The sequence below is a fragment of the Diadema antillarum genome, unplaced genomic scaffold (assembly GCF_040938485.1).
Source record: "Diadema antillarum isolate AM-2024a unplaced genomic scaffold, OU_Dant_1.0 seq00000674_RagTag, whole genome shotgun sequence".
Lineage (NCBI taxonomy): Eukaryota > Metazoa > Echinodermata > Echinoidea > Diadematoida > Diadematidae > Diadema > Diadema antillarum.
Window position 1 is genome coordinate 2,371,679 of NW_027271580.1, and position 25,703 is coordinate 2,397,381.

At 38.4% G+C, this 25,703-nt stretch overlaps 2 protein-coding genes across 2 annotated transcripts in view; one reads left to right on the plus strand and one right to left on the minus strand.

The window, feature by feature from the left end:
* Positions 1-9,989: 9,989 nt before the first annotated feature.
* Positions 9,990-18,964, minus strand: LOC139736962 (splicing factor YJU2-like). The gene is made up of 7 exons (XM_071647637.1): positions 18,856-18,964; positions 15,826-15,926; positions 14,951-15,095; positions 14,175-14,306; positions 13,084-13,265; positions 12,408-12,552; positions 9,990-11,253 (listed from the first exon to the last, which is right to left on the minus strand). The coding sequence occupies exons 1-7, from the start codon at positions 18,877-18,879 to the stop codon at positions 10,738-10,740; spliced, it is 1,245 nt and encodes a 414-aa protein (XP_071503738.1). The 5' UTR covers positions 18,880-18,964; the 3' UTR covers positions 9,990-10,737.
* Positions 18,965-19,277: 313 nt separating this feature from the next.
* The window catches only part of LOC139736963 (DNA-directed RNA polymerase III subunit RPC1-like), a 32,524-nt gene continuing 26,098 nt past the window's right edge, over positions 19,278-25,703 (plus strand). Inside the window, exons 1-9 of the mRNA XM_071647638.1 lie at positions 19,278-19,381; positions 19,983-20,115; positions 20,572-20,721; positions 21,499-21,658; positions 22,562-22,716; positions 23,353-23,406; positions 23,841-23,962; positions 24,632-24,731; positions 25,184-25,261. Of these exons, the coding sequence (XP_071503739.1) occupies positions 19,338-19,381; positions 19,983-20,115; positions 20,572-20,721; positions 21,499-21,658; positions 22,562-22,716; positions 23,353-23,406; positions 23,841-23,962; positions 24,632-24,731; positions 25,184-25,261 (996 nt within the window). The 5' untranslated portion in view covers positions 19,278-19,337. The remainder of the gene's footprint in view (positions 19,382-19,982; positions 20,116-20,571; positions 20,722-21,498; positions 21,659-22,561; positions 22,717-23,352; positions 23,407-23,840; positions 23,963-24,631; positions 24,732-25,183; positions 25,262-25,703) is intronic.

A 25,703-nucleotide genomic window follows, 5' to 3' on the forward strand; every position in this document is an offset into this window, starting at 1 on the left:
CAGGAGTACAACACAGTGCTCCTTCTTCCCACCCTTGCCCCACCCCCCCCCCCCCACCCCCTTAAACAAATGAACCCCGGGACACTTGAGACATCTTCATCTGGAGCAGATTTACTAATGCCTGCAGTGAACTGAGGGGGCACAAGGGCACCAGCAGAACAGTTACCCCACCCCCACCCCCTCACCCTTGGGGGTAGTTTAGGATAGAGAGCATTGCACTTGATACAATTTCTCTGCTTCAACTTCACACTAATGCTGGGTCATGATCCTTGGTGGATTGTTCATAGATGCGCAGTGATTTAAAAGCATGCAAGAAATTTCCTTTAGCCGATTATCTCATGAAAATCAACACGAAGATCAATGCGATGGGCCCATAAATTGCAGCTATTGTCACATTTAAGGTATAAAATCAAATTGGAATAGCATATGGCAGTCGTATCACAGAACCGATTCTCAGAAGCGCACTTTCAATTTATGTAATGAAAGTCAAGATGTAAACTGTGTACATCGCAAGAGTTTAAGAGATAGGGAGATAAGTTTGAAAGCCCCAATTGAGATAGAACCGAATTTACAAATAAATATCTATATCTTGTGCATTAAAACTAATTCATATTTTGAAATAGCATTCAGTGGATTGAGCATTAGTGTTTACCTGATATTAGTAGGGGGACAGCAATTTCACAGAATATGGAATTGCTTTGGAGAAATGTACACTTGTCTAAAAGAGATTATCATATCATTATCAACTTGCCTTTGGCATGAATGGTTCTGAGGAGAAACGCACAGACAAGTCGTGGCTCTTTATATAAATATGTGTAAATATATATTAGCATCTCTGTACAGATTCCACTTACTGTTTTGTAACTACTCTGATAATGTCTGCAATTTTCAATTTATCATGATGTAGTCACATGGAGTGTCCCTGCACTGGACAAGTCTAGGTGGATTGGAATCACTCCAGGGCCCCCATTTCATGAAAAGTTGATATGATAGCAACTCTTGCTGGAATGGAATTGTCATGGTAATGACAAGAATCCAGCTTCGTGATTGGCTGTTGCTATATGGGAAGCTGCCATTCCAGCAAGAGTTGTGTATCCTAACATCTTTTATGAAATAGGGCCCAGTTCTCCATTGTATTTGAAAGCAATAATGCTGTTAAATTCTTGCAGTTTAGCAGGATGCATAATCATCATAGAATATGGCTGTAACATATTTTCAGAAAATGACACATATTGATGGTAAGTCTGTATATATCTTCTGAATAATATTTTGTTCTTTTTCTCGCTATGGATCTCTTCCTGTGTTGTTAATACATCGGTAAATTAAAATGACTTCAGCAGAAGCTTGAAGGTATTTCTTATGCTTTAAACAAAAAATTCATGGTGAAATAGTATTGCACTACACACTAGTATGATCATAGCCCTCCTGCTTATCTCATACCTGAATGATTGCACTTGTAATGCTGTGCATAGTGCTAACTCCCTACAATGGTATCATAATTATCCATGAAATTGCTTATTTGTCTAATGATGTGAAGGGTTTATGTAACAGAGTTTAATTACAAGCATTAAAAAAGAAGCTCCTATCTACAGAAAAATTGTGCAATGAGCCTATTTTGTTACTCCACTTTATATCTATATGCAGTGAAACAAACGGAAAAAAATTCCACTTCTATTCTTTATCTATTCCCTTGTTACATCACTGACTAGAAATCTAGAAATAATGCAGTAAGAAATGTATCAGCCCTATACCATGTCCAGATTACAACTCAGTGAATTGATATTTTCAAGACTGTGGCCTAGCTGCCTTGAACTGCAGAAAATGGATATTTTATGTGTTTATGAATGGTACACAGAAGATTTTAGCGTGTGACTTGAGATTTTCTGTTTGTTTGATATATACTAGTCTATCTATATATTTAGAGTTCTTATTGTCAGTGGAATGAATGTATGTTCAGATTTTTTCTATGCAAGGTAGGAAGGGGAAGAGAAGTCAAGACCTTTTCATCAGAGATTTTGATTTCATATTCAACTCAAATGAAATGCTGTCATTTATCGTTTCAATACAATTAAGTGCCAGTGTTTGCAGGGTCGAGAAATTAAGTGGGTCCCATTTTATCACTCAGTGATAAATTCTGCCAAAGAAGTGATGGTGTAAGTTTCCTCTTCTTGGGGGAAAAAAAAAATATACATATACACTCTTGTAGAAATCACTGCTGTAGAAGATGGTGGCTTGTTTGGTTACTTTTTCAAAGAAGTCTCTGTAGAAGATGTTTCAGGTAAAATGTTCCAGGCAGAAGAGAAAGATTCTCATATTCGCCGACTCAAAAAGTGTTCTGTTTGAAATTAAGTCTGCTGACTCTGGCCCTTTTCCTGTTTTGCTCAGATCAGGTAGCTTTGTTCTATAGTATTTTCAGGAATATTGTATGCAACATCTTTAAAGAAGGTAACGTGACTGTATCTACCATCAGCTCCCATTCTCTCGTGAGAAAAAGAGCAAACCAATTTCAGTTATTCATGGCATGCTTGTTGTGTGAATTGTTCAGGAGAGTAAGATGTAGACCATGTGTTCTGTATGCAAGAGAATTTGGAACTTGTTATTTTTCTTGACTGGTCATATCAGTGGCAAATGGTAACAAGTCTCAGATTAGAAAATTCAGCGGAGTAAGTTTTTTGTATTGAATTTGTGATCAAATTCAATCTAAGTTCACTGACGTCCAGATAGGACGTAGTGTGCATAGGGCGGTGAGAATTCACAAAGATTGTGAGGTAGGCCTGTGTGTATTAGAGATGTTTTGCAATTTCTTTTGAGATTAGATCATACTTACAAGTTTTTCCTATTATATGAAGTATTTTTTCTCCTTCCTGATAATTTTCAGTGACTGTCTTTATCTGCTGAATTCTCACAATTGATGACCCTCAGTTTCCATGTGTGGAGACTCAGGTATGGGTGTCATCTTGGTTTGAGAAGAAGCAAAGAGTTTGACTGAAGTAACTTAGTATATCATGTGCGATAAGACTGTCAGTAAAGGACTTGGAATTATGTATAAGATGTATCTCATGTGGGGATTTAAACCAGGGGGAAAAAAAATGCCTGCATTGGGGTTTATGAAGGACCGCTATTACTTAATACAGGCAGTCCATGGCAATTGGACAATTGTGAGCCAATGACAAGACATCAATACAGCCCTGAAAAGTAGTTAAGCAGTCTCATTTGTTTACAGATTCTGTGGCCTTTCAGCTGATTGAATTTCATGGTCTCTTTTATTGGGGATGGTAATGTTATCACTAAGGTTGTCAAGAATTTACAATGGCGGACAGTCTGTTTCAGTATACCTGAAGTGTCAATTTTGTTAGTAGATGTGTTTGACATTTGTTTCAATTACCTGAAGTCTTAATATCTTCTCTGTGGAATAGCTTATAATCTTTGTATGGCTAGTGGCAATTATTATGTCATAATAATATTAATTTATTATGTGTGTGCTCGTGTGTCATTTATTTTACCAAAAGGGATGTATTGATGGTTATGTAAGTTTTAACACAATTTCACTTACAGTATTAGTATGGATTTGTAGAGCAGAACAGAAGTAAGTACTAGTAGTCCAGTAATTATTGAGCATGATTCAGCAGTATTACACTGTGAAGCATTTTAAAAGGTGTAGAAATCATAGTGTCATTTTGGGTAGGCGCAAACAAAGACATTCACCCAGAAATTATCTACGTCTGGTCTCATTTCAAGTTTTTGGTTTATATCTAAGATGGGTCTATGAATAGTTGCCCATTATTCCACAGGAATTTGCACTTTCATGTCATCAGTACCATGCTAACACTGTCTGTAATCGTGGCTTCTTTCTTTCCGCATAACTGGTGCTATGTAACACTGTTCCTTCTATATTATCAAATGTGAAAGAATGTGCTTGTAGTGCACCAGGAATACATCTCATACTTGATTTTGATCAATTATCATAAGGAAGTATTTCAGTGTTTGTTGCTTCATCTATAATCATCTATAACTGGTTATTGGGGTCTTTATATTCCAATTTGACTGCTATTATGTAAAGTTTTGGCCCAGAATGCAAATAGTAGAAAATAATACCCGAAGGTAAGGTCATAGCAGGGAAAAAGGGGGGGGGGGAGGGAGATGGACCAACTGAAATTGAAGTAAGTACATTGGGACTGTTAGGAGGCCAAAAGTAGCACTCAGTCTATGGCAAAAAAAAAAAAAAAAGTGTTTGGTGCTAGCACTTCTGGCCTTCTGACAGCGAAGAAAGTAATGTCTAAAAGGGAGAACTACACAAGAAGACCTGTGATTGGTTGAAAATGGATCAGCTGATTGTCTGACAAGGAGAAGGAGCAATAAAACAAGGGAAATGCATATGTGCAAAGTAGAAACCCCCCACTCTTTCTTTTTGTTTCCTGACATAAGTTGCATTAATGGTATCCTCAAAATACTCCTTAGTGGATTTAGTTCACAGTGTACAATTGGAAAGAAACATACACACATTTAAGATAAACTATGCAGCAAGGACGGGGAAGATGGAAGACATTTCTAGATTTAAAGAAATTTATGTAACTACTGTCGTAATGGTATTCTATGTGAGTGAACATTGGAATGAACATCAAAACTATATCATATGTGACATTTTCTCCTCTTGTGAATGTAATTTTTTCAATTTCGTCAGTATATTGACTATAGTGGTGCATGAATTGTGGAAACATTATATGTAGTACAGTGTATTGTATTAGCCTTTCATGGTTGATACACAGGTGGTGACGTTGATATTGAGTGGAATTTTCATATGCATGTACATACCTGTAACTTAATTCATGTAGCATAAACTGAGTTGCAGAGATGTTCTGTGTGAATTGCTAAACTTTTTGTTTTGATTTCTTTTATCAGCAGTGTAAATATGGCAAGGAATAATGCTTGAATGTGAATGTTTTGATGAACTTATTCTTTTTGACAATCTCCCCAGCACCACCATAGGCGTGTTTGCATTCTTTATCAGATTAGTCCGGAAGAGGGTTTGTGAAGGGACAACAAATTGAAATAATATGTCAAACCGGCTGTCATGTTCATTTTGTAAAAATGGAAACTTGAGAATAAGAAGTACAGTTTACACAGTCTGGCACTTCTCTTACTTCTATGGACAGTAAGCAAAGAAACTAGCTCTAAAGTCATTCTCCGCACACAAATTTTGCCAACCAATGTTGACCTCAGAAGTGCTGACCCCTTTTCCACTGACATTTCATATGCCAGCCAGGAATGCAATCAGCACCAACTCTGTCCAATGTCTACATACCTGCCTGCCCAAGGCAGTATGGTTACCACAATAGTGATTCGAAGAACTTTCAGACATTCTTCTCTCCCCTCAACCCAGGGGGCAAAAACTTTTTGACACATATTGAGAGGAATGAGCCTCCATGCTTGATAACACTTCATCATCATTGTTTTTTAGAGAAATATTATCATGCGTGCTCTGTATGTTGTGGGAAGCCATGTCAAAAACAAAGGGCGAGTGTGCAGGGCAAAATGTAACCTTTGCCATCCAGAGCCTGGGATTGGATCCCACTCTTCCTCTCCTTTTCATTGGTTGAGTAAGGAATTTGCTTCATCATATGCATCCCCCTTACATTAGAGCCATACTGGTAAAAGCAACATTGCACACAATGTGTCACACAGGTGGAAAAGAAAGTAGCAAAGTCTGCCTTCGTGTCTCCTTGTTCCAGCCAGCTGGAATCAGCAGGTTGAAACATGGAGTGCACATTAGGAGGTGCAAGACTGACTGAACCCCTGGCTGAAATGGTTGGTCCGGGACGGGGTGATTTCTAGATGGATGGGAGGATCTAGACACTGTTCAGTCAGCTTACTGCCTTCCCAAGCAGCTAACCTCATGTGGTGTAAGTGCCACTTTACCAACTGAGTGGGTCAAGTGAAACAATGGTTAGCTGTGACTAAGGTGTTAGCATAATTTCTAAGTGATACTTCTCAGTGACGCTTTAGGATCAAAGTCCCTCAGAGTTTATTTTACTTTATTTTTTTTTCAGTCTTTTTTTTTTCCTTCAAAAGATGGTAAAATGGCCATTTCAAGATGTGTTAAAAGTCCCAGCGGCCAATGTGTAAGAGTATTATAAGCAGTAACTGACTGAACAGTGTCTTGATACGAGTGAGGCATTTAGGCTTCCATGATTGATGCAGATAGGTATCTGGTACTGACTATTTACATTTCTGAATTTGGGGATTCATATTGGACCAGCTGTGTGACAAGAAATACAAACAAGGAAAGAAAATTGACGTTATATATGGTACGTGAAAAAGAAAAATCCCATAGTGATGAGGGGGCAGCTGTTGAAGAAGTGATGAGACAAATTCCAAACTCAGTGAAGATCACATGCAGAGGTCTACCTTGTTCAAAGAGTTAAATCTTGGGCTCTCCTTCACCAATAATTGCTCAAGGACTTCCAGCCCCCTGTAGTTCCCAAACAATAACCTGGAATTTCTGGAAAGCTGTGCAGTACCTTCCTGCTCACCTTTAACTACTCATAGACATAACCAACAGGAGTTCACTTATTGGTCTCAGATTAATCTCGTAGACAAAAAACAAAACAAAACAGACAAACAAACGAACAAAAACCTAGAATAGCTATCTTAATCTTTTATCAAATTGCCCTGATTTTTTAGTGTACACACCACACAAAAGTCATTCAAATGCCTTTATTTTCACATTTTAATGTGAATTAGCCACTACAACCACATAATGCTTCTGCCTGCAATGCACCCATCCCATTTAAAGACAGCAAGAAATATATGCCTAAAACCGACTATCTGCCTAATTAGCCAATCTATACATCCTATCAATGTATGAGATTATTCTACCACTTTCCATAAAAAAAACCCACACATATAAGGTCATTACATCTGACACTATTAAATAGGAGTGGAAATGTTTTTCTCTTTAACTATTAGACCATTCTTGATTCATCTTTGCACCCCTTATATTCACAAAGTGCAATAATAAACTGAGCATTGCCTCCCATATACATTCTTGCAATTCATCTGCCCAAAGGGCAAGGGAGGTACAATTCACTTGTACCAAAAAAAGACAAGACAGTAATTTAACCAAAAAAAAAGATAAAAATGTTTTTAAAAAAATTGTGCATAGCTTCTAACAAAATGCCAGCTCATTTCAAAGCCTTAGTTGCTGTTTAATTTGAATTGGTATTGTTTTCATTCAAAATTTCCCCTTAACTATGCAAAATTTTCATTTGCTTTCTTATTTTCCATTACTCTGTCCTCTTTTCTTTAAATTAACAGCTTCTTTATGTGTGCCGTGCTGAAGTTGACCGCGATATTTCTTGAAGTGATCTAGGAACAGAGATTGCTGTGTATGTGCTAGATATTTACATGACAAAGCCAGAGTTACTGTCTGTGTTGTTTAATGAATGTCTTTCTGTTATGCACCAGTTTCATCAGTTACCTGTGTAAAGCTCTTTTTTTCCTCTCCTTCTATGTCTTGGTGAACTAAGAATGTCCTATGTCTTATTTTCCTGTTGGTCATTATTCTGTGCTAGTGTATATTTTTCTGTCAAACAGTCATTTTGATGCAGAAAAAAAAAAGATGTTCCCTTCATCCAACAATGTATTTTCCATTCACTATCATGTGGTTCACGTCGTAGAAGTCATAGAGCACCAACATTTGTCCACAGTGTTCGCCTTTTTCAAAGTGGGTTTAGGGTTGGGGGAATACTACATCATTATATTAGATGGAAAGAAAGAAGTGCGCCTTATTAATGATCCAACATGCTTTCATCTCTATAATCTTTACTAATCTTGAGACCTAGGTAACAACTAACCAGTGATTTGAAGTTTAACGAGTATTGCACATTATATACTAGAGTGACTTACTTTATGGTGTGATATGGAAAGTCTGTCACTGAATATTCCAAGTCATATTGGGCTATTCTGCCTTTGTAGTGATGAACACATGGGACTATTGTGAACTACAGGAAATGTTAGATATATTCTGTACAAGCAACACATCCCTATTTCATTTGAAAATCTTTCTTTGGTTTTGTGTGACGTCTTTTTTTCCCCCTTGATGGAGAGTAATAAAGGTTTGCCATGAATCCTTTGTCACTGGGCCTTTTTGTTCCTGTGTATTTTCTTTTTTTCAAACAGAAAAAAAAAAATGTTCAAGTTTTGAGTGACAGAGATAGCAAGAAATGCGACACTATGAGATTGTGTGTGCGACTAGATATGAAATCAACAAAGAGAGAAACAACAAAAAAGAGAGATGAGAACAAGCTGATGAGAAAAATGGATGGAGATAGATTGGAAGAGAGAGGTAAGATGGGGGGTAAATTTTCTATTCAGTGTGATTAAAAGGTTTTCTGAATCTCCTCATTCTCTCCAAACATCCAACATGTCTTCTGCTAGCCACAGTGAAAAATGTCTCCACCCCCCCCCCCCCCTTTGTGGTGTCAAATGTGGCCTTGAACTTGAATTACAGGGTTAAGTTAATGAAAACAAGGTCCTTCCTCTTTGATGTATATTCTTTGATAGAATTCTGTAAATTCAGGACATGACTTTTAAAAAAAAGTGTCATGCCTTGCTAATGTGGAGCTGAAGTGTTTAATAGGCAGAAAGCCTATTTTGTTGCCGTTATACGGCATACACCATATATTTCGCCGAGTCTAAATTTTCGCGAATTAGGAATTCCCGACGATTTCGCGAGTGGTTACATTCGCGATCGTGGGGTCCTGTACTGAACAGAGAAGTGTACACGCTTACATCACATTCACATTGGGATCAGAGTCAATATTTTCGTGTGTCTTTAATTTCGCGAATAGCACCTGACTCGCGAAATTCGTGAAAATAAAAACCTCGCAAAATATTCAGCGTATACAGTAACCAACGGTAAAGTGAGGGAAAGGTTCAATACAGTCTCCACAAGTGTTAAATCTTTAACCTATGTCCCCAAGTTTGCTTCAACAGCACTGAGACATCTTGATCATACATCATTTTTATTGGATACTTGATGTTTTATTGATATTGTAAGGTTTGGGATGGCATAGTTTGGTTAACTGATATTTATACTTGTGAGGATTACTCATCTCTTATGATTTTGCTTCTCTTCTACAGTCACACCACAGTTTCGATTTTGTCAAAAATTCAAGCATTAAATTCTGCAAATACTAACTTTTCCTTCAATATGAATTTATTTCACATGAATATGTTCAAAAATTCTGTACATGTGTGTATTTGACCTGATGCATATGCAATTAATTTTGAGGCATGATAGGGTTACAAAGAAAGCATCCTTTTCACTGGTGCTACCAATGAAAGTATCAGAAAGATCGCAATGAATCTGAAGAATATATAATGATGTTCGCTTCATCTTTTTCTTAGACCGACTATGAAGCATCATAACAATGATGAATAATCCTTGCCTCTTGCCCTCATAACATCAATGGTAAGATTCTATCATCACTCATAATAAACACCAAGATACTTTTTTTTGTTTGAAGAGTACAGTCCTAATTCTTTAATTGGAAACCCCATTAGTAAGAATCCAACATACCCACAACAACAAATACATGTTAAAGGTCTACTACATGTTTTCATTGAAAAACCAAGGCTAAACCCACTTTATGGTAATCTTTTTTAGCTCAAAACACTACTGTCTTGTACATTGTTGCCCAGTTAAATCTCGCAATTATCAAAATGCTAATATTCAATCAAATGATAAAAAAATATCAATCACAAAAACGACTATATTTCTTTCTCCCAAAAATTCTTTCAAGTGTTCATAGTAGATATCCAGCAATGGGACCACACAACAGGATTGCAATATGTGGTGGCATCATGCCATAGACTATTGCATAATTCATGTTTGTGCGAGGTGATGACTAGTCACCCTTGCAATGACTGTGTGTGTGTGTGCGTGCACAAGATCTCAACACAGAATAACATTTCGGGACCACTAAACACTTGATATTCCCTGTGAGGTACATACCTCTTGTATGAGAGGGACTTTGGATACTACTAGACAACATCAGGAGTGACAATGAGCTGAATGCTACACAGATCCCTCAACTTACAACCATCAAGAGACTGTACCCCAAATGAACATGTTTTTGTTTTTGCTTCTGCTTTGGAAATGTAGAAAACTCTTTTTTAGTTTGTGAACAATTTTGGAAGCATAATCTTGGTACTCATCTTCACAAATGAGTGACAGAAAAAGTAATTTGATAAGGATCAACTTTCAAATAGATGCATTAATTTGTGATGTATTACATCACATTATATGTCAATTGTAAACTTCATACAGTATGTTGCTATGACAGGTAGAAAAGGACCTGCTTTCAATTTTCAATAATTAATTATTTTAAGGTATTTATTACCATTTTCAATATGAAAAAGGAAAAAAACAAACAAAAAACAACCACCCAAACTTTCCAGAAATACATGACCTGTTGCCATCATTAATGATACATACTACAGTCAGTGCCTTCACTAACAGTCTGTGACATTTACTCATTTCACTTGACCTGATGTGATCAACAGACAGAGAGTGAAATAGTTTGCCATGGGTGTTCCAGCTATAACAATGCTTTCTGCACCATTTGTGTGCTATAATTTACATGCAGGGCTGTTTTGCTAGAGAAGGCGGTCAATGTTGATATTTTCATCCTAAATGCCTCGCACATGCTGTCAAAAAGAATGTCAAACATTTCCTCACGTGTCTGAGTCTGAGCTGCTGACATCACTATCACTGAAATCATAGCCTCCGAGGAGACTCAGACCACTTGATTTTTCCCTGGGGGATTTCTTTGTCTCTACCTTGTGTTTACTGAGCCCTTCCTGAATGCTTTTTGCTAGAGTATCCTCTTCATCATCAGCTGCTGTTTGCTGAGAAATCTTCTCCTCTTGGACACCTCTCTCTTTGTCGCTGGCTGATTTCCCATCAGTACTCTGTTGATTACTTTCCTCAGTCCCATCAGTTAAATTTTGTGTTAGTCCATTTGCTTCAACTCCAGCTTTCTCGGCCCCAGCGGCCATCTGACTTTGCGAGCCGGATGTTGCGGAAGCAGTGGGTCCACTTTGTTTGCCAGTAGTACCTTTGTTGACTTTTACCAAACCTGAGAGAAATGTCTTAGATGATGTCTTTGAAGTAGATGATGATGTTGATGCTGACGAGGATGGAGCATCCAAAAGCTTCTGCTTCTTTGCACCGGAAGGACTGGGCATGTCCTATTAATCAAAACGAGGTACGTAAAAAGAAGAAACCAGATGTACATTTCAATAGAAGAACTCACATTGCATTTATACATGTCTTGAAACAATCAATCACTGGAAGAAGAGTTTGCCTAATAGAAACAAAAGTAATTTGACTGGTGCACATAGCCAACTAGAACACCACAACTTCTCATGCAATTACAATATCTGCTACTGAGTACTGTAAAAGTGGATATTTTCACGTGACTAATTTTTCGCGCTTGGCCGGGTCGGAAGAGTTTCGCGTGTTTTTAATTCCGCGGAATCAAGACATCACGCACAGGCACATATGGCAAGCAAAAATATTTGCGTGCTTTTATTTTCGCGCTAGTTTCTGGTTGCGCGAAATGCGCGAAAATTTGAACACCGCGAAAATTTCCACTTTTACAGTATAAGTATGGCCCTTCATTCATATTCTGATGTAATTCACTGGTACTGACCAATGACCACAGATTGACCAGTAACCCTGTCAGCACACAGGATTTTTTTTTTTCAAATGTATTTTTATTCTTTACGCAATCCACTCTTAATGGACCCATACAAGCAATTTACAGCTAGAAAATGACATCTGAATTTTGGTCATAAAATTACCACTGGACATTCCCAGCTATATTTGTGATTGGAGACTGACATTTGTAACCAAATTACAGAGATCTTTGACCTATCACCACTACTATATTCGTGCAAATAATTGTGATTTTATTCTATTTCATTTTATTTTTTTTGCACTGGACAATGAGAAGTGGGATAGATGAATGAACAGCCTGAATACATAATGTCCCCAGCACTCTTTAGAGGATGGAGGCATAAATCCTCAGTTGTTTTGTAGGAGGAAACATTTAGGCACATTGCACGGGTTCCAATGCACCAACCTCCTAACATGACATTAAGGGACCTAGATGCACAGCCATCAATATCATACCACAGTGACATTGATCACATTAACTTTCTCCTTTGTGTCATGGACAAAACATAATGAAATATGATTTTCTTCAAATATTTATCTTTGCAGATTGCGCAATAAAACAAATATATTTCATATTTCTCAGCAAAGCAGTTCCCAGTTGACATAAATGATTCAAATGATGTCAAGTTTGCATGGTGTGAAAAAGGATGTACACAGGGCATACCTCTGTTAGGATATCTGTGGGTCGTTTCAATGCACCAGAGGTTGAGGGTGTGTTGATAGAAGTGGCTGCTTCTTCTTCTCCATTCTCATCATCTGAAAGTCTCTTTATGATGATTCCATCTTCATCCCCTTTGCCAAATATTCTCCTGTGAAATGGGATGATGAGATGGTCTTGTCAGTTGGAACACTGGCTATAGGATTGTATAAGAATAAGTGTCATTTTAGGCTATCCAATTCTTGTAGAAAATTTCAGGTGGCATGCATTCCTCTATAATCTAGCGGCAGATCTAGCTTTTTGCTATGGGGGAGGATCAAGTTTTGGTCATGACAAGCAAAAAACAAAGGTCTTCACATTTTTTGCTGCCACCTCTCCACTAACAAGCAAAAATTAAAACAAAAAGGGGAAAACCTCAAGGGGGAGGGGCTTTAAACCATCTACACCTACGGGAAAAAAAATGCAAGCACAAGGTGGGTGGGGGAGGGGGGGGGGGGGTTAAACCCCCAGAATACCCCGTAGATCTGCCACTGTAATCTGGTCTTTGATGGTTAGCATTACCGCTGCAATGACAACTATCTCCAAAGATTTTGACCTTGAATGACATGAAATACAACCAAATCACAAATCAGCATCCCTTTTACCAACAAACCCAAGAGATAGTGAGATTTGAGCCCCCTACCTGATCTCTGCTTCATCCTCCTCCTCCTGCTCCCTGAGACGCTGTGCCTCTAGCTCCGCCCCTTGTCGCAGGATCTCCTCATAGTTGATGACCGCTTTCCTCATGTTCATTTCCCTCAGCTCCTCCAGATTCTCCATGACTTCCATCTCCAGCTTGGAGTCCTTGGTGCGATTCTCAAGCACCTTTGGAGATAGAGGTGGGGACAATCAACCTCATTTTCTCAATTTGCTTTCTGACATAAAGATTGAAGCACTTCATGTGAGTCCCCTGTAATTGCGAGCTTGCAGTTGGGATTCTGACAGCATGCATCTTATCAAATCACCCCTACCCACAAAAAAAGAAAAGAAAAATGAAATTTTGCCTTGAGAACAGTGAGAACATGCTTGCCGAAACGTCAGGATTGGGTAGGCCCTTTTCAGGGCCAAATACATACCCTAGAAAGAATACGTGGCACACCATTAAGCCTTCTACCACCCAAATATTTGTATGTCAGTGAGGTATCAAACATGACATTTTGTGGGCCCCTTGAAAGAATAGCTCCCTGGGTTACATGATTGTGATGTCAGGCCAACAGTATTATTCGGGCAGCAGGGCAAGAGGCCCAAATTCCCTTTTGCAAATGAAAATGAGCTACACATTATAACATCAAATGGACAAGGGAGGAGGTGGCAGAAGTAACCCCTACTATGAGGTGGCAGAGGTTTGGGTAATTTTTGTGCAATATGAATCAATGTCCTGGTTAATGCACAAGTGATTTTTATGTTATATTCCTGGCACTGCACATTGCTCTGAGTGTAACTCTCCAGCATGCTGAATATCCCTGAGTGTAAATAGTCATGTATTAACCTGTTTCCTATCAGATTCTGAAATTCCCACAGACTTTGCACATGACCCATTAAGAGTGAGATAGCAAGAGGTTCATTGACAGGTGTTGTCATATTTCTGTTTGGTTACTGTCCTGCAGTAAGTGGTGTACTGTGCTTCTGGCAGACATCCAAGGCTGGAACTGTGCTGCTGGTAGCCACTCGCTGAGTATTCACGGAGGGAGGAGTCAACCCGATGGGCTCTGAATAGAATCATGTGAGTCTTACCTTCATGGGGTTTTGGGCATCCTCTTCAGCCTGTCTCTTCTCCTTCTCTTCGGCCTCACGGTACAGCTTGGCTGCCTCAAACAACCTGACTGCTCCCTGCTCCAATGTGTAGTCCTCATTCTCTGGGTCAGTCTGTAGCAAAGACCAGTAGGAATGGTATTCAAAAATGTGTATGTAGGCGAATGGCATCCTGGCATAACTCAGTATCAATACAGATAATTCATATCACAATGTATCAGACATAAGATTCATTGTGTGACACAAAATTTACCATAATTGAGGAATGCATACTCATAGTACATAAAATCTCAAAACTTGATATTTGTGACTTTTGACCAGACGACTCATTAAACAATTTGGATCATCTGCATATAGAAATCTGTCAACACTCACAGGATTTTACCTGAAACATACAATGTACATGCACCTGTGATCAGCATGAATTTTTTTCATGTCAACATTAAGATCATCAACAAAAATGAAAAAAAAAAATGACTGCAATCTATGGCATAAATATACACCTACAAACTACAGCAACAATATAAACACCTTACATGGAATCTAAAACAAGTACAAGAATAGAAACAGAGCCATACAGGATGTCAAATCACTCTGTCACTGTACGTTTCTAACCTCTGAACAGAAGAATACAATCCCAATGATCGCTCTCTGATAAGAATTATAAGTTTAAGAACTTATCAACACATGCTAGGTCTCAACCCACTTATCATTATCATTATTGGCTATATGACAGTGTCCTCTTTGCAATGACTTACCTTGAATACAACTTCACCAATGCACTTTGGACATCTGATGTAGAAGCGATACTTGCGGAGACCCAAGTAATTCTCATCATGAATGTTCTCTGTCTTTGCATTGAACTTCTTTCCTTTGTAGATGTATTCTCCACAAACTTTACACCTGTCAATCAAATAAGATCTTGAACTTGAAGACCAAGATGTGACATGCACATTTGAATTGATATTTATGATAAAAGACTGACCAAAAATCAAATCTGAATTCGTGCAATACTTACATCAACAGTCTATATCAGCAGTCTATGATGACTGCAATGTGCATCAATATTTGTACAGAATGAACTGGTGGAACGTAAAGACTTACCAATACAAATGTAACTTACCAATTTCAAACTCTCATAACAAATGTACTGGACTGATGTATAGATTTGTAAGTTGTTGTTGTTGTTGTTGTTGTTGTTGTTCTTTTTTTTGCAAACCAGTACAAGTCCTTCATGCATAAGGTCCTAAGTTTGTTTGTTTTTTTCTTTGTCCTGCTCAATGGCAAAATAAATGTTCAATTGACACTACAGTACCTACAAGCTCTGACAAATTTACACTCAGTGCATTCTTGATAATCAGATCAGAAATCTTATTAGAGGATTTCGAAATCCAATTCATAATTAAATGCAATCAAACAAGAATGTTATGGCACCTTACATAATACTAACAGAATGTGCATATCTATGAACGCCTGTGTACACTCAGGATTTTATTACATTTTGAACAAATTTGTCATTATGTTTATTTTTCTGGTTGCTTATCTAAACAATGCAGAAGCACTGTTTGCCTGGCCAAGTATTTTATCAGCTTTGTAGCCTTTCCCACAATGTGAAACTCTGTCTTGGACTTACTGCATGTTGAATGGAGCCATGATGCGTACAGTATACTGCCTCTCCCGAGCAAGACGAAGCTTGGGGATCTTGGATGGATCAAAGTCTGGAGGGTAGTATTTCTACAGAGAAAGGTGGCAAGATATTGATGGTTAGTAAAAAGGTCAGAAATATTACATGGAATTGGAAGACAAATGTCTCGGCTACTAATCTATGCAATGTCATAATGCAGTTATGATCAGTATATCAATAATTATTATACTAGTAATTTGATTTTCCATCCATGATATTTGTAACAGCTACATCTAGTATTTTTCTAATACAATGGGTGTTTACAAGTTTGGTGCTAGTGCTAGTGTTACCTCAAAAACAACTGCCCAAAACTGAGCTTCAGCAATGATGATCAGATTAACGCAAGTGATCCCGATCACAACTATCGATCCCTAGCAGCTAGTGCTACCTTTACACCACTGCAAAGTCTGTAGGATTTCGCTGGAATTGTGCTAAGAAAAAAATGATGGCACTTGGTTCAAGTCAAATTCTATTATGACTGCTTAGTTTCAGACACATAATGAGGAAGAAGGATTAAAATGCCACAAATTTCATTCCTTTTCCAAAATACAAAAATTATATTCTCCCAGACTCAGATTTATGTAGCCATGTCTAGACTAGAGTGTTAGTATGTTCTGCAGGCAACATTGCAATAGATAGACTACTTATGGAGGTGAATGTGGGTCTCGCGCACACACATTGGGTAGGAGCACTAACACCAGCACCGAACATGAAATGACGAATATGATAATCTCCACCGAGGGGCTAGTGTGAGCCAATGCAAAGGGGAAAAAGCATGTAAAATTCTAGCACAAATGGTGAAGTTCAGTTCAACAGATGACACTCATACACCAGGCCCAACACTGAATTACCACGCTAACACCAGTTCACAGATATAGCTAGTGTCGAGATATTAACTAGAGTAAACAACCTTGTTTGCAGCACACTTTGTACAGGGTGCCTATTTGTGGCAGGGGCCATTTTATTCATTGATGAAAATTAATAAGGCTCAATCAGGTGTCACTTCCCATAACACTATTGTAAATAACACTAGTGAGACAAACTCCTGCTTGTGTTCTAAAGTGGGACTAAGTGCACATGATGTTCATTAGCTGTTTTATTGATGAATGAAAGTGTCCCTGCCAGGAATACCGGTACATGTATGCACCCTGCCACATACAGGGTTGTTTACTCTATACACAGCCCTGTCGAACAGTGTCTGGTCGGGAATCATGTCGAGATAGTACTGACACTAACCCCGGGGCTCTGTTGCTGAGCCTGAGTGTTGAGGTCGCTGGTGCGGTTACACCGACACTAGCACTAGCAGTAGCACAGAACTTGAAAACACCCCATCATGTCTGGATCTATGGGCATGCGGCAATCATGCACTTTACGGCCCTATATTATCGGTGCGAGATTTTACCCTAATCGAGCAGTGCGTGCGAATTCAAGTACCTATCAGGCACTGTGGCTTCGACACTGTGTGTTCCGGTATGCAGAGTACTGTGGTGGGATTTTGCAATGGGATTATATGGATGGTTGGGATGCAGTGTGTTTGTGTCGTGTGTGTGTGTGCGCGCATAATGAAAGCACTTATGTCGTGGTACGCCACGCCGTTGCTCTAATGCCCTTCCCTGTGCGGTGGTGTGAGCGAGAAGAGACATCTGACAGGGCCAGGGCAGGGTGCTGCTCTGTGCGTGACGGCACACAATGCAACGCAACAGCGGTTAACTTTCATCCTTCATTCGTGATTTCAAATTAAGAAATGGATGGATATTGCATTACTGTAAAACGAGGAATTTTCGCGTGCATTTTAATTTCGTGCATTTCATGAGCGCCAAGATTCGCGAAATTAAAATGCACGCGAAAGTTCTTATCTACACTATATGCATTGAATGCCAGTGGCAGTTCGCGAAAATTTCATGCCGCAAAAAAGGCCGTCGGCTCCAATTTGCGAAAAATTCATGCCGCGAATATATCATGTTTTACAGTATATCTCAAGCAGGGATCAATTATTAATCTATTGCAGCTGCAGAGGGCATATTATATCCACTGTCCTCGGGCAACATTATTGTGAAATAATGGGGGAAAAAATCCACAAAGATCTAATCCCGATCCGTCAGTCTATTACCGTACCATCTACACGGACAGCCACTACATACATACACACACACACACGCACACAAGCCTCGCCTAAGCGGGTGGTTACGCAAATTGCGATGCAGTGGCAGCGGCGGATGGATGAAGGAGGCGTAAAAATATTTAGAAATCTATGTGATTGTTGTGGTTTGCTGGGAATGTATGTTCAAAAAATATTCCTCACACTTTGCGCCATGATCATGACACTATTCTGTGATGCAACATCGTAAATAAATGTAAAAGCTTGATAATCCTGCAGTGGAGAGCAAAGTATGCTGGGTATGCTATCCAAAACAACACATTCTTGCAAATCAAATGTTTTACTATAGGCCGTCATTGTTCATTCTCTTTTGATGCATTCATCACTCGCATGCATGCCATGGGGCATTCACGCCAGGCATATGGGGCATAATTTACATGTAATATTACAAAGTCTATCAACTTGTGTGTAACGTTTGAGTCGTTACAATTTCTAACTGTAACGTTAGAGTGTTAGTGTTAGATCCTAGCTCGAGTGATCTGGATCTGGATCTGGATGAATATGCTGAAAAACTCTAGCTAGAGTATCACTCAGCACTGTGCCTGTGGTGTGATGTGCAGCTAATCACAACGGAGGTGACGCTGGAGCACTTTTATCAAATTTATGAATCTGTTTAATATTGCTCGACAGGTCATTCCAATCCTTCGCTGTTCTATGGAAGGAGTTGGCGAGAGCAGTTGAAGAGCCGTGTGAAATAGAATAATTATCAGGGTGATAGCTGTCGCCACTTCGTGTCGGATTGCCATACCTCTCGGTGAATTTATTAAATACTGTGAATCTAACGCTATACGGCAAGATCGCTTACAAATTATACCACTTACATTTAACACTTTTCTTTCCGACATCTTGGAAGGTCTTCTTGGTCAAGTGAAAGGAAATTGTCGATTTGACTGCAAATGAGAATCGCAGTTTCCACTGTTTATACCGTGCCGTCCATACAAGCTTTAATGCTGTAGCTTAGCGGAAGATCCTACGCTACACAGTCTACAGCGTCGATAGCGTCAGCAGTGATCAGCGGAACGAATGCTTCACGTTGTTTGTTGATGGATGAAGTGAGCCATCACACGGTACGGGCGTGCTAGTTCGGTGCGTACGGGCTTCTTTGGCTGTGGCCCACTGTGGCCTGTCGACATGCCTTGCGCCTTGCCTGTCTCGTCGATTGCGGTAGAATTGCATATGATATGCATGCAGTTCTTGCATCTTGCGCTCACCATCCACCGCTGCGTGGAGCAGTTGCCTCTCGCTCGGGCAAACCACACGATAATACTTTTACCATCGCCAGTGAAAGTGCAGAACTGTGAAGATGGTGAAAGAGCAGTTTAGAGAAACGGATGTGGCTCGAAAAATGTGAGTTAATGCTCTTGTAGCTCGAATACATCACTGTGTTTCCTTGTAATAATGTCATTACAACATATAATTGCACGTATGGGACTAAGTGTGGAAACCTATGGATAGACTGCGACTGTCTGACTGCTCATTTTCCATCTGAGAAGATGGCTGGATAGCCCATATTCAACTACAGTGTACTAGTATAAGCTTGTCCAGTTGGATGTGAGGTGGGACCACTTCGCCGGGTTAAACACCCTGCTCATGCTTGGTTAAGTTTTAACTTGTATTTTTTTTTTAATTCTATTTGTAGACTGTACGCTGAAAGCTTCTGCAAGGTTGATATAGTCTAGGTTCTAGACAGAAAAATCCGTCTGTTCAGAGGAGTCGTGTATCAGTTTTTTTAGTTTTTTTAGTTATCCAATTCCTATGGAATCCCATTTTCTTTGCTCATTTTTCCACTAATTTCTTTTGTTTATTTTTCCACTAATTTCTTTGTTTGTCAGTTCTCCTCGGAGAGGGATTCCGTGAAGCCAAACGTAGTCCCTACTTTAGTTGTAGGACTCAAAAAGGACCAAAAAAGTTATAAAATTAATGCCTATTTTATTTTCAACATCAACAGAAGCCATGTCTGCTTTGGGTTGATGTCTCCAGAGGAGATGCGAAAACAGGCAACAATCCATGTTGTCAGCAACAGGTTGTACCAACAAGACACCCGCAACCCAGTTCAGTTTGGAGTTCTTGACCATCATATGGTGAGTTTCTAACAACTAGGTTTATTTATTTTATTTTTTTGTCTTTTACAATTTTATGTCATTCTGTTAAATTAAACCAACCACTAGTGATTCATATTGCCACATCAGATCTTATTTCTGGTCTCATTTATATTTTGATTTGTGCTTTGTATTTAGTGAACTCAACAGGAAAAAAAAGCATACTGCGACATGAGCTAAAACAAAGGAAGAAAATAATTACATATTGCATCTCATTGATTTTGAAGCATCTGTTATGGGACAAGTTGATGTACAGACTGATTGAACAAGAATTGTTTGTTTATGAAACAATACACACACACATACACACACAATACCATTGTCATTTCTTTCATTTCTATGTTTGTAAAAGGAATGGAAGAGGAAAAGAGAAAGAATCTGTGAATGGAAAGATAGAAAAAGTGACAATGTTTTCTGCTTCTGTTCTTTTGCTATTAGGGAACAAGTGAAAAAGAAAATCCCTGCTTGACCTGCAAGAAGAACCTGTCGGACTGCGTTGGTCACTATGGCTTTGTGGACCTGGAGCTTCCTGTCTTCCACATCGGCTTCTTCAAGCTCATCATCAACATCCTGCAAGAAATCTGTAAAGTGAGGATTTCTGCACGCAGAGCAGCCCATTGACATAGTTCACTTTTTCATACTTGTTTATCAGGGGATAAGCTGTGTTATACTGCTGAGTGAAGACAAATTTGGGCATTCATTGACTGTGCTGTGATACATAGATGCTGAAGACAGAAACACAAGAATAACAAGATGACATATGTATTTAAGTGCAGTTTGCTGAGAGTAGATTCACCATGTTTGATATATTTGTGATGTCAAGAAGAAATGTGTAAGTCATCAAAGGCAAATGTTGGCAGAGAAGAAATGTAAGAACCTATAAGATTTATTCTCTAGTCTGCTGGAAAGTATATGATGCAATGCATTAAAGGCCCAGTTTACCTTTGGTAACAGTGATTTAAAAAATGTTCAAGATAAGTCATTTAATGCATATGTATGTGTAGGTCTGTGTGTACCGCAAAACATCCTATCATATAAAATTTTCGCCTAAAATATGAGATATCTGTATTTTTCTTAGTAAATCGTAACTGTAGACAGTTTGATCTGGAAACATTTTTATTATAACTATTGTTCACATTTTGTATATTTAACAATACTTAACATTGATTATACCAATTCAAATTTTTACAGTGGTTGTTTCTATCCCTAACTCACTAATGCTCGGTTTTTCTTTCATCTGCAAATGGTAAATTATGCCTTTAACAGAATATTCATGTGATTATTAGTTATCTTGTTAGTTACAGATGATACTTTCTTTTACAATATCAAACTACAACTCAGCATGCTCCTCCATGTTCCCTTTAGGTGTGTGGCCATGTTCTCTTAAGTGAGCAAGATGATCAGAACTTCATGGAGGCCCTGAGGCGCCCCACCCTGACCTACCTCCAGAAACGAGGACTAAGGAAGAAGATCCATGAGAAGTGTCGCAAGAACCAAATCTGCTTTCATTGTGGTGCCTATAATGGTAAGATGTCATGAAAATTTCACAAAATGTGGATGATGTGAGAAATTATTTTCAAAAAGTGTGTTGTTGTTTTTTATGTATGTTATAGCTATTTCACTTACAGTAACAGGTGTAAATTTGAAAAAAGCTACGAGGGAGAGGAATGAGTTGATATATTTAACTCACTAGACACAGATTGATGACAGGAAACATTTTTATTTCAGGGTATTATGTTTGAAAACCAGTCCAATTTCCAATATTTTGTGTGTTTGCCTCACCAATGGTCATTTTTAACCTCACCGTTTCATGTACTTCTCACTGTAACGTCCTCTTCAGTGATACCATTCCTGGACAAGACTTTGTATTTGTAGAAAGGATTGGTGGTGCCTGAAGAATAGATACTGTAAAACCTGAAATTTTCTTGTGCGTGAAACTTTCATGAACTTCGCAAGGAGCCAAGATTCGTGAAAGTAAAGTGCAAGTCGAAGTATTTGTCTACACAGTGCATTGAGAGCCAATGCAAATTTGCTAAATGTCGTGCTGCAGTTTTACAGTAGTCTGAATATGAAATTGTGGTCAAAAACTTTTTTTCTTTTGGCACAGGGTACAGAGCACAAGCAGCAGATTTGCAGCATAAATAATGCACAGGATTTGTCCATTTTATGCCTTACAGAAGTGATAAAGAATAAATAAGTAAATCAATAAATATATGAATACATCCCCCTGATGAATATACTTCTTTCTTAATTTTCTTGATATAATAGGACATTGTTTTGCAGTCAAGATAATCTTTAACAGAGTATAGCCAAGGACATTTCTAAGATAACTCAATAATGTACACCTCTGTCACAGTGAGTCACACAATTCCATTTGAAGAATTGATGCACAGTGTTAAAACATTTGTGACTGTACTTACAATTCCAGGGCCTGTAAAGAAATGTGGTCCGCTGAAGATCATCCATGAGAAGTATAAAGTGAACAGGAAGAACCCAGAGAGTGTGATAAAGCAGTTTCAGAGTTCACTGGACGTGGCCATGGAGCACAACAAGGATATAGAGACACTGCTGCCAAAAGCACAGGTACTGACCCAAGGAATAGCATATTTATTTGGTCTATGTCTACAATAAGATGATAGTGAGATTGGATATTAGTTGTTGATGCCAGAGCAGTGATCAGCATGTTATGGAGACGTATTGTTTTGTAACACATTTAATTTTGGAATGTTGCCACTATCTGATTTTGTCTAATGAGTTACTTGTTTTTGTTGTCAATTCCCTTCAGTTTGATGTAAGCCGCAATTATTCATAAAGGGTTTGAACAATAATAGATTGGTTCGATTTGATTTGATATGATATGATTTGATTCCTGCTTGACATTTATGGACATGCATTTGTGAAGTATATCTCATGTGTCTTATTAAGGTTATAAATTCTTGTCTTTGCAAATGTAGATCCTGTTTTGTGAAATGGTTAGATTTAGCCAGTGTTTTCTACTTTTCAATTTCCAAATGAGATTCCCATTGACTCCCAAATATATCACTATACATAAGAACTCCAGTCATTCTGATTAAAGACTGTTAAATGATAATGTCTACATGCCATGTTTTTGCAGCATATCTCAGAATCTATGAGAATTTAGGCTCTCTGTTCTTTTTGCTTATTTCACTTCCAGTACATAATCATATGATTGCTCCCATATTCTTTGATCCCACACAGGAAAATCTGAATCCATTGACAGTCCTTGAGCTCTTCAAAAGGATTCCAAATGAGGTGAGGAATATGACAAATTAACTGTTCCATGTTGCATTTTTTTAAAATGTCTGCACTGTAAGGGAAGCAGTGTCACTGGAGGCAAAATATATATATATATATATATTTTTTTTTTTTTAGTGTCACAGGTATTCTGATGTGTGCTAGGTTTCTTCTGGTTCCTGTGAAAAGTTCAGGATGACCTAAGAGGTCTTAAAAAACTTAGTTTATCGCATATCAGCAAGCATGCTGTCTCATTCTCATGTCTACTTGCTGTATCATTTCATACTCTGTTGCAAATAAATACACACTGATGCTGTATACAAGGAAACTTGTTCTTCAGACCCAAAGCCAGCCGCTTGTGCTTCACTTTGCTCCAGATGCCTATTCCCAAAATTATGTTTTTGTAGACTGGTTTCATAGTTTGTCACTCTTTTCACTGGCACAAACCACAGGACATCCCCCTGCTTTGTATGGACACTGACAACAGCCGTCCTCAGGACCTCATCCTGACACGCCTCCTTGTTCCCCCTCTCTGCATCAGACCGTCCGTGGTGTCTGACCTCAAGGCTGGAACGTAAGTCCAAAGCAATCTCTGGGGTAACATTCACAGAACACAAACACCCAAGGGCCATTTTGAACATATAGACTCTCTTATCATCGGATGTGGAGTGCATTGTTAATAGTAAATTCTTGATTACAGGACTAAAAGCAAGCGTGTAGAGTTTTACTTCATCGTTCCTGAATATATCTGCATTTTTACACACATTTCTCAAATACATGTATGTCACTTGCCATGTTAAAAAAAGAGTGGGATATAGAGCAGGCTTGAATAGAGACCTCCTTTATTGACTTCGGCACCATGTATACAAAGGTTCTTACAACTAGGACTGTTGATATTGTCCCAGCAAGAAATGTATGGAAACTGTGTGCTCTTTGCACGAGACCTGCATGGTTGCAGGCAAGGAAGTTCAGCTGATATTCAAGATGACAAGGGGCTGTGTAGGTAGTATGACCATTGTACTGTTCTCATAATTGTTCTGGTGAAGAGATAAAACCCAATAACAGTTTAATGGCCACATTTATTTCCATGCATTCCAAAGTGATACAAGACATTCCCACATAACCGGTCCAATCACAGACCTAGTCAGATTTAGGAGAATATTGTGCAATGCATCTGTCCTACTGATTCTATATTTCATTGTCTTCATGTGAATGTAATTGGTTTTTAATTTCTACTTCCCAGGAATGAAGATGATGTGACAGTGAAACTGACTGAAATCATCCTCATCAATGATGTCATCCAGAGGAGAAGGAGAGCAGGGGCTAAGATGTCCATGATCATGGTGAGTTCAAAGGTCAAGTCTATACTACCAAACCAGAAACATTCGTGACATGAAGCTTTCCGACCAATAACAAAATATTATGAGTATACTACATGCACTATTAATACATGGATTTGTTGAATACACACAGCTGGCCGATGTAAAATACACAACAAGACTTGAAAATGACCATTCTCATTGGTATCAATGAATGCATATTTGCTTGCACTATGAAGTGCCATCAGGTATATGATTCCATACTGCATATTTTCACTTGTCATTTTTACTCACTGTGAATAGTTGAAGGAGAATGGTTTTGAGTTTGAGGAGTGAGATGCTCTTTGCTTTGCTTTCTGTTTCCACTTGTCTAATCTATCTGATCATCATTTGATTGTGTTAGATTTTTATCCTATTCATCTGAGACTGGATGCTATCACTTTTTTATCATCACTTTGTTAAATTGCATTTTACAGGAAGACTGGGAGTTACTGCAGCTTGTTTGTGCCTTCTACATCAACAGTGAAACATCAGGGTTGCCCCTTAACATGCAGGTAAGCTATTCAGATTCAATTATGATACTTGATCACATCCCATTAGCTAACTGACTTCCTCAAAATTTCTGTGGCGAATTTTATCTTCTATGAGAATATTTCATTGTGCCATAGACGAGATGAATTTACTAGTTTGGCGTCAGAATTAAGATACGTCTTTGCATTTTCATCTCTTATGCATACATTAAGTAAATCTAGGTTTTATTTATGTAAAAACATTCATGCATGTTTTGTTCTGTTTGTGTGATTTCTGTAGCAGAAATTTGAATCTTATCCATCTATAAGATAATCATAAACAAAGCTCAGGAACATCCTCTGCAGGGAATGTTTTTTTTTTTTTTTTTTTTTTTAAGGGAAGTAGGGGAGTAAGGTTTTTTTCACAGGTTATATTATTATTAGGTTTTTTTTTTGCTAAGCCTAATGTCATATGAAATGCTTCATA

What these genes read in the sequence shown, in the direction of transcription:
- LOC139736962 (XM_071647637.1), bottom strand. Translation starts at nt 18,879, where the DNA reads ATGTCGGAAAGAAAAGTGTTAAAT. An exon ending in ATGCCCAAAACCCCATGAAG is followed by an intron (nt 13,266 to 14,174) that starts GTAAGACTCACA and finishes CTATCTCCAAAG; the next exon opens with GTGCTTGAGAATCGCACCAA. An exon ending in GAGGATGAAGCAGAGATCAG is followed by an intron (nt 12,553 to 13,083) that starts GTAGGGGGCTCA and finishes CCCATTTCACAG; the next exon opens with GAGAATATTTGGCAAAGGGG.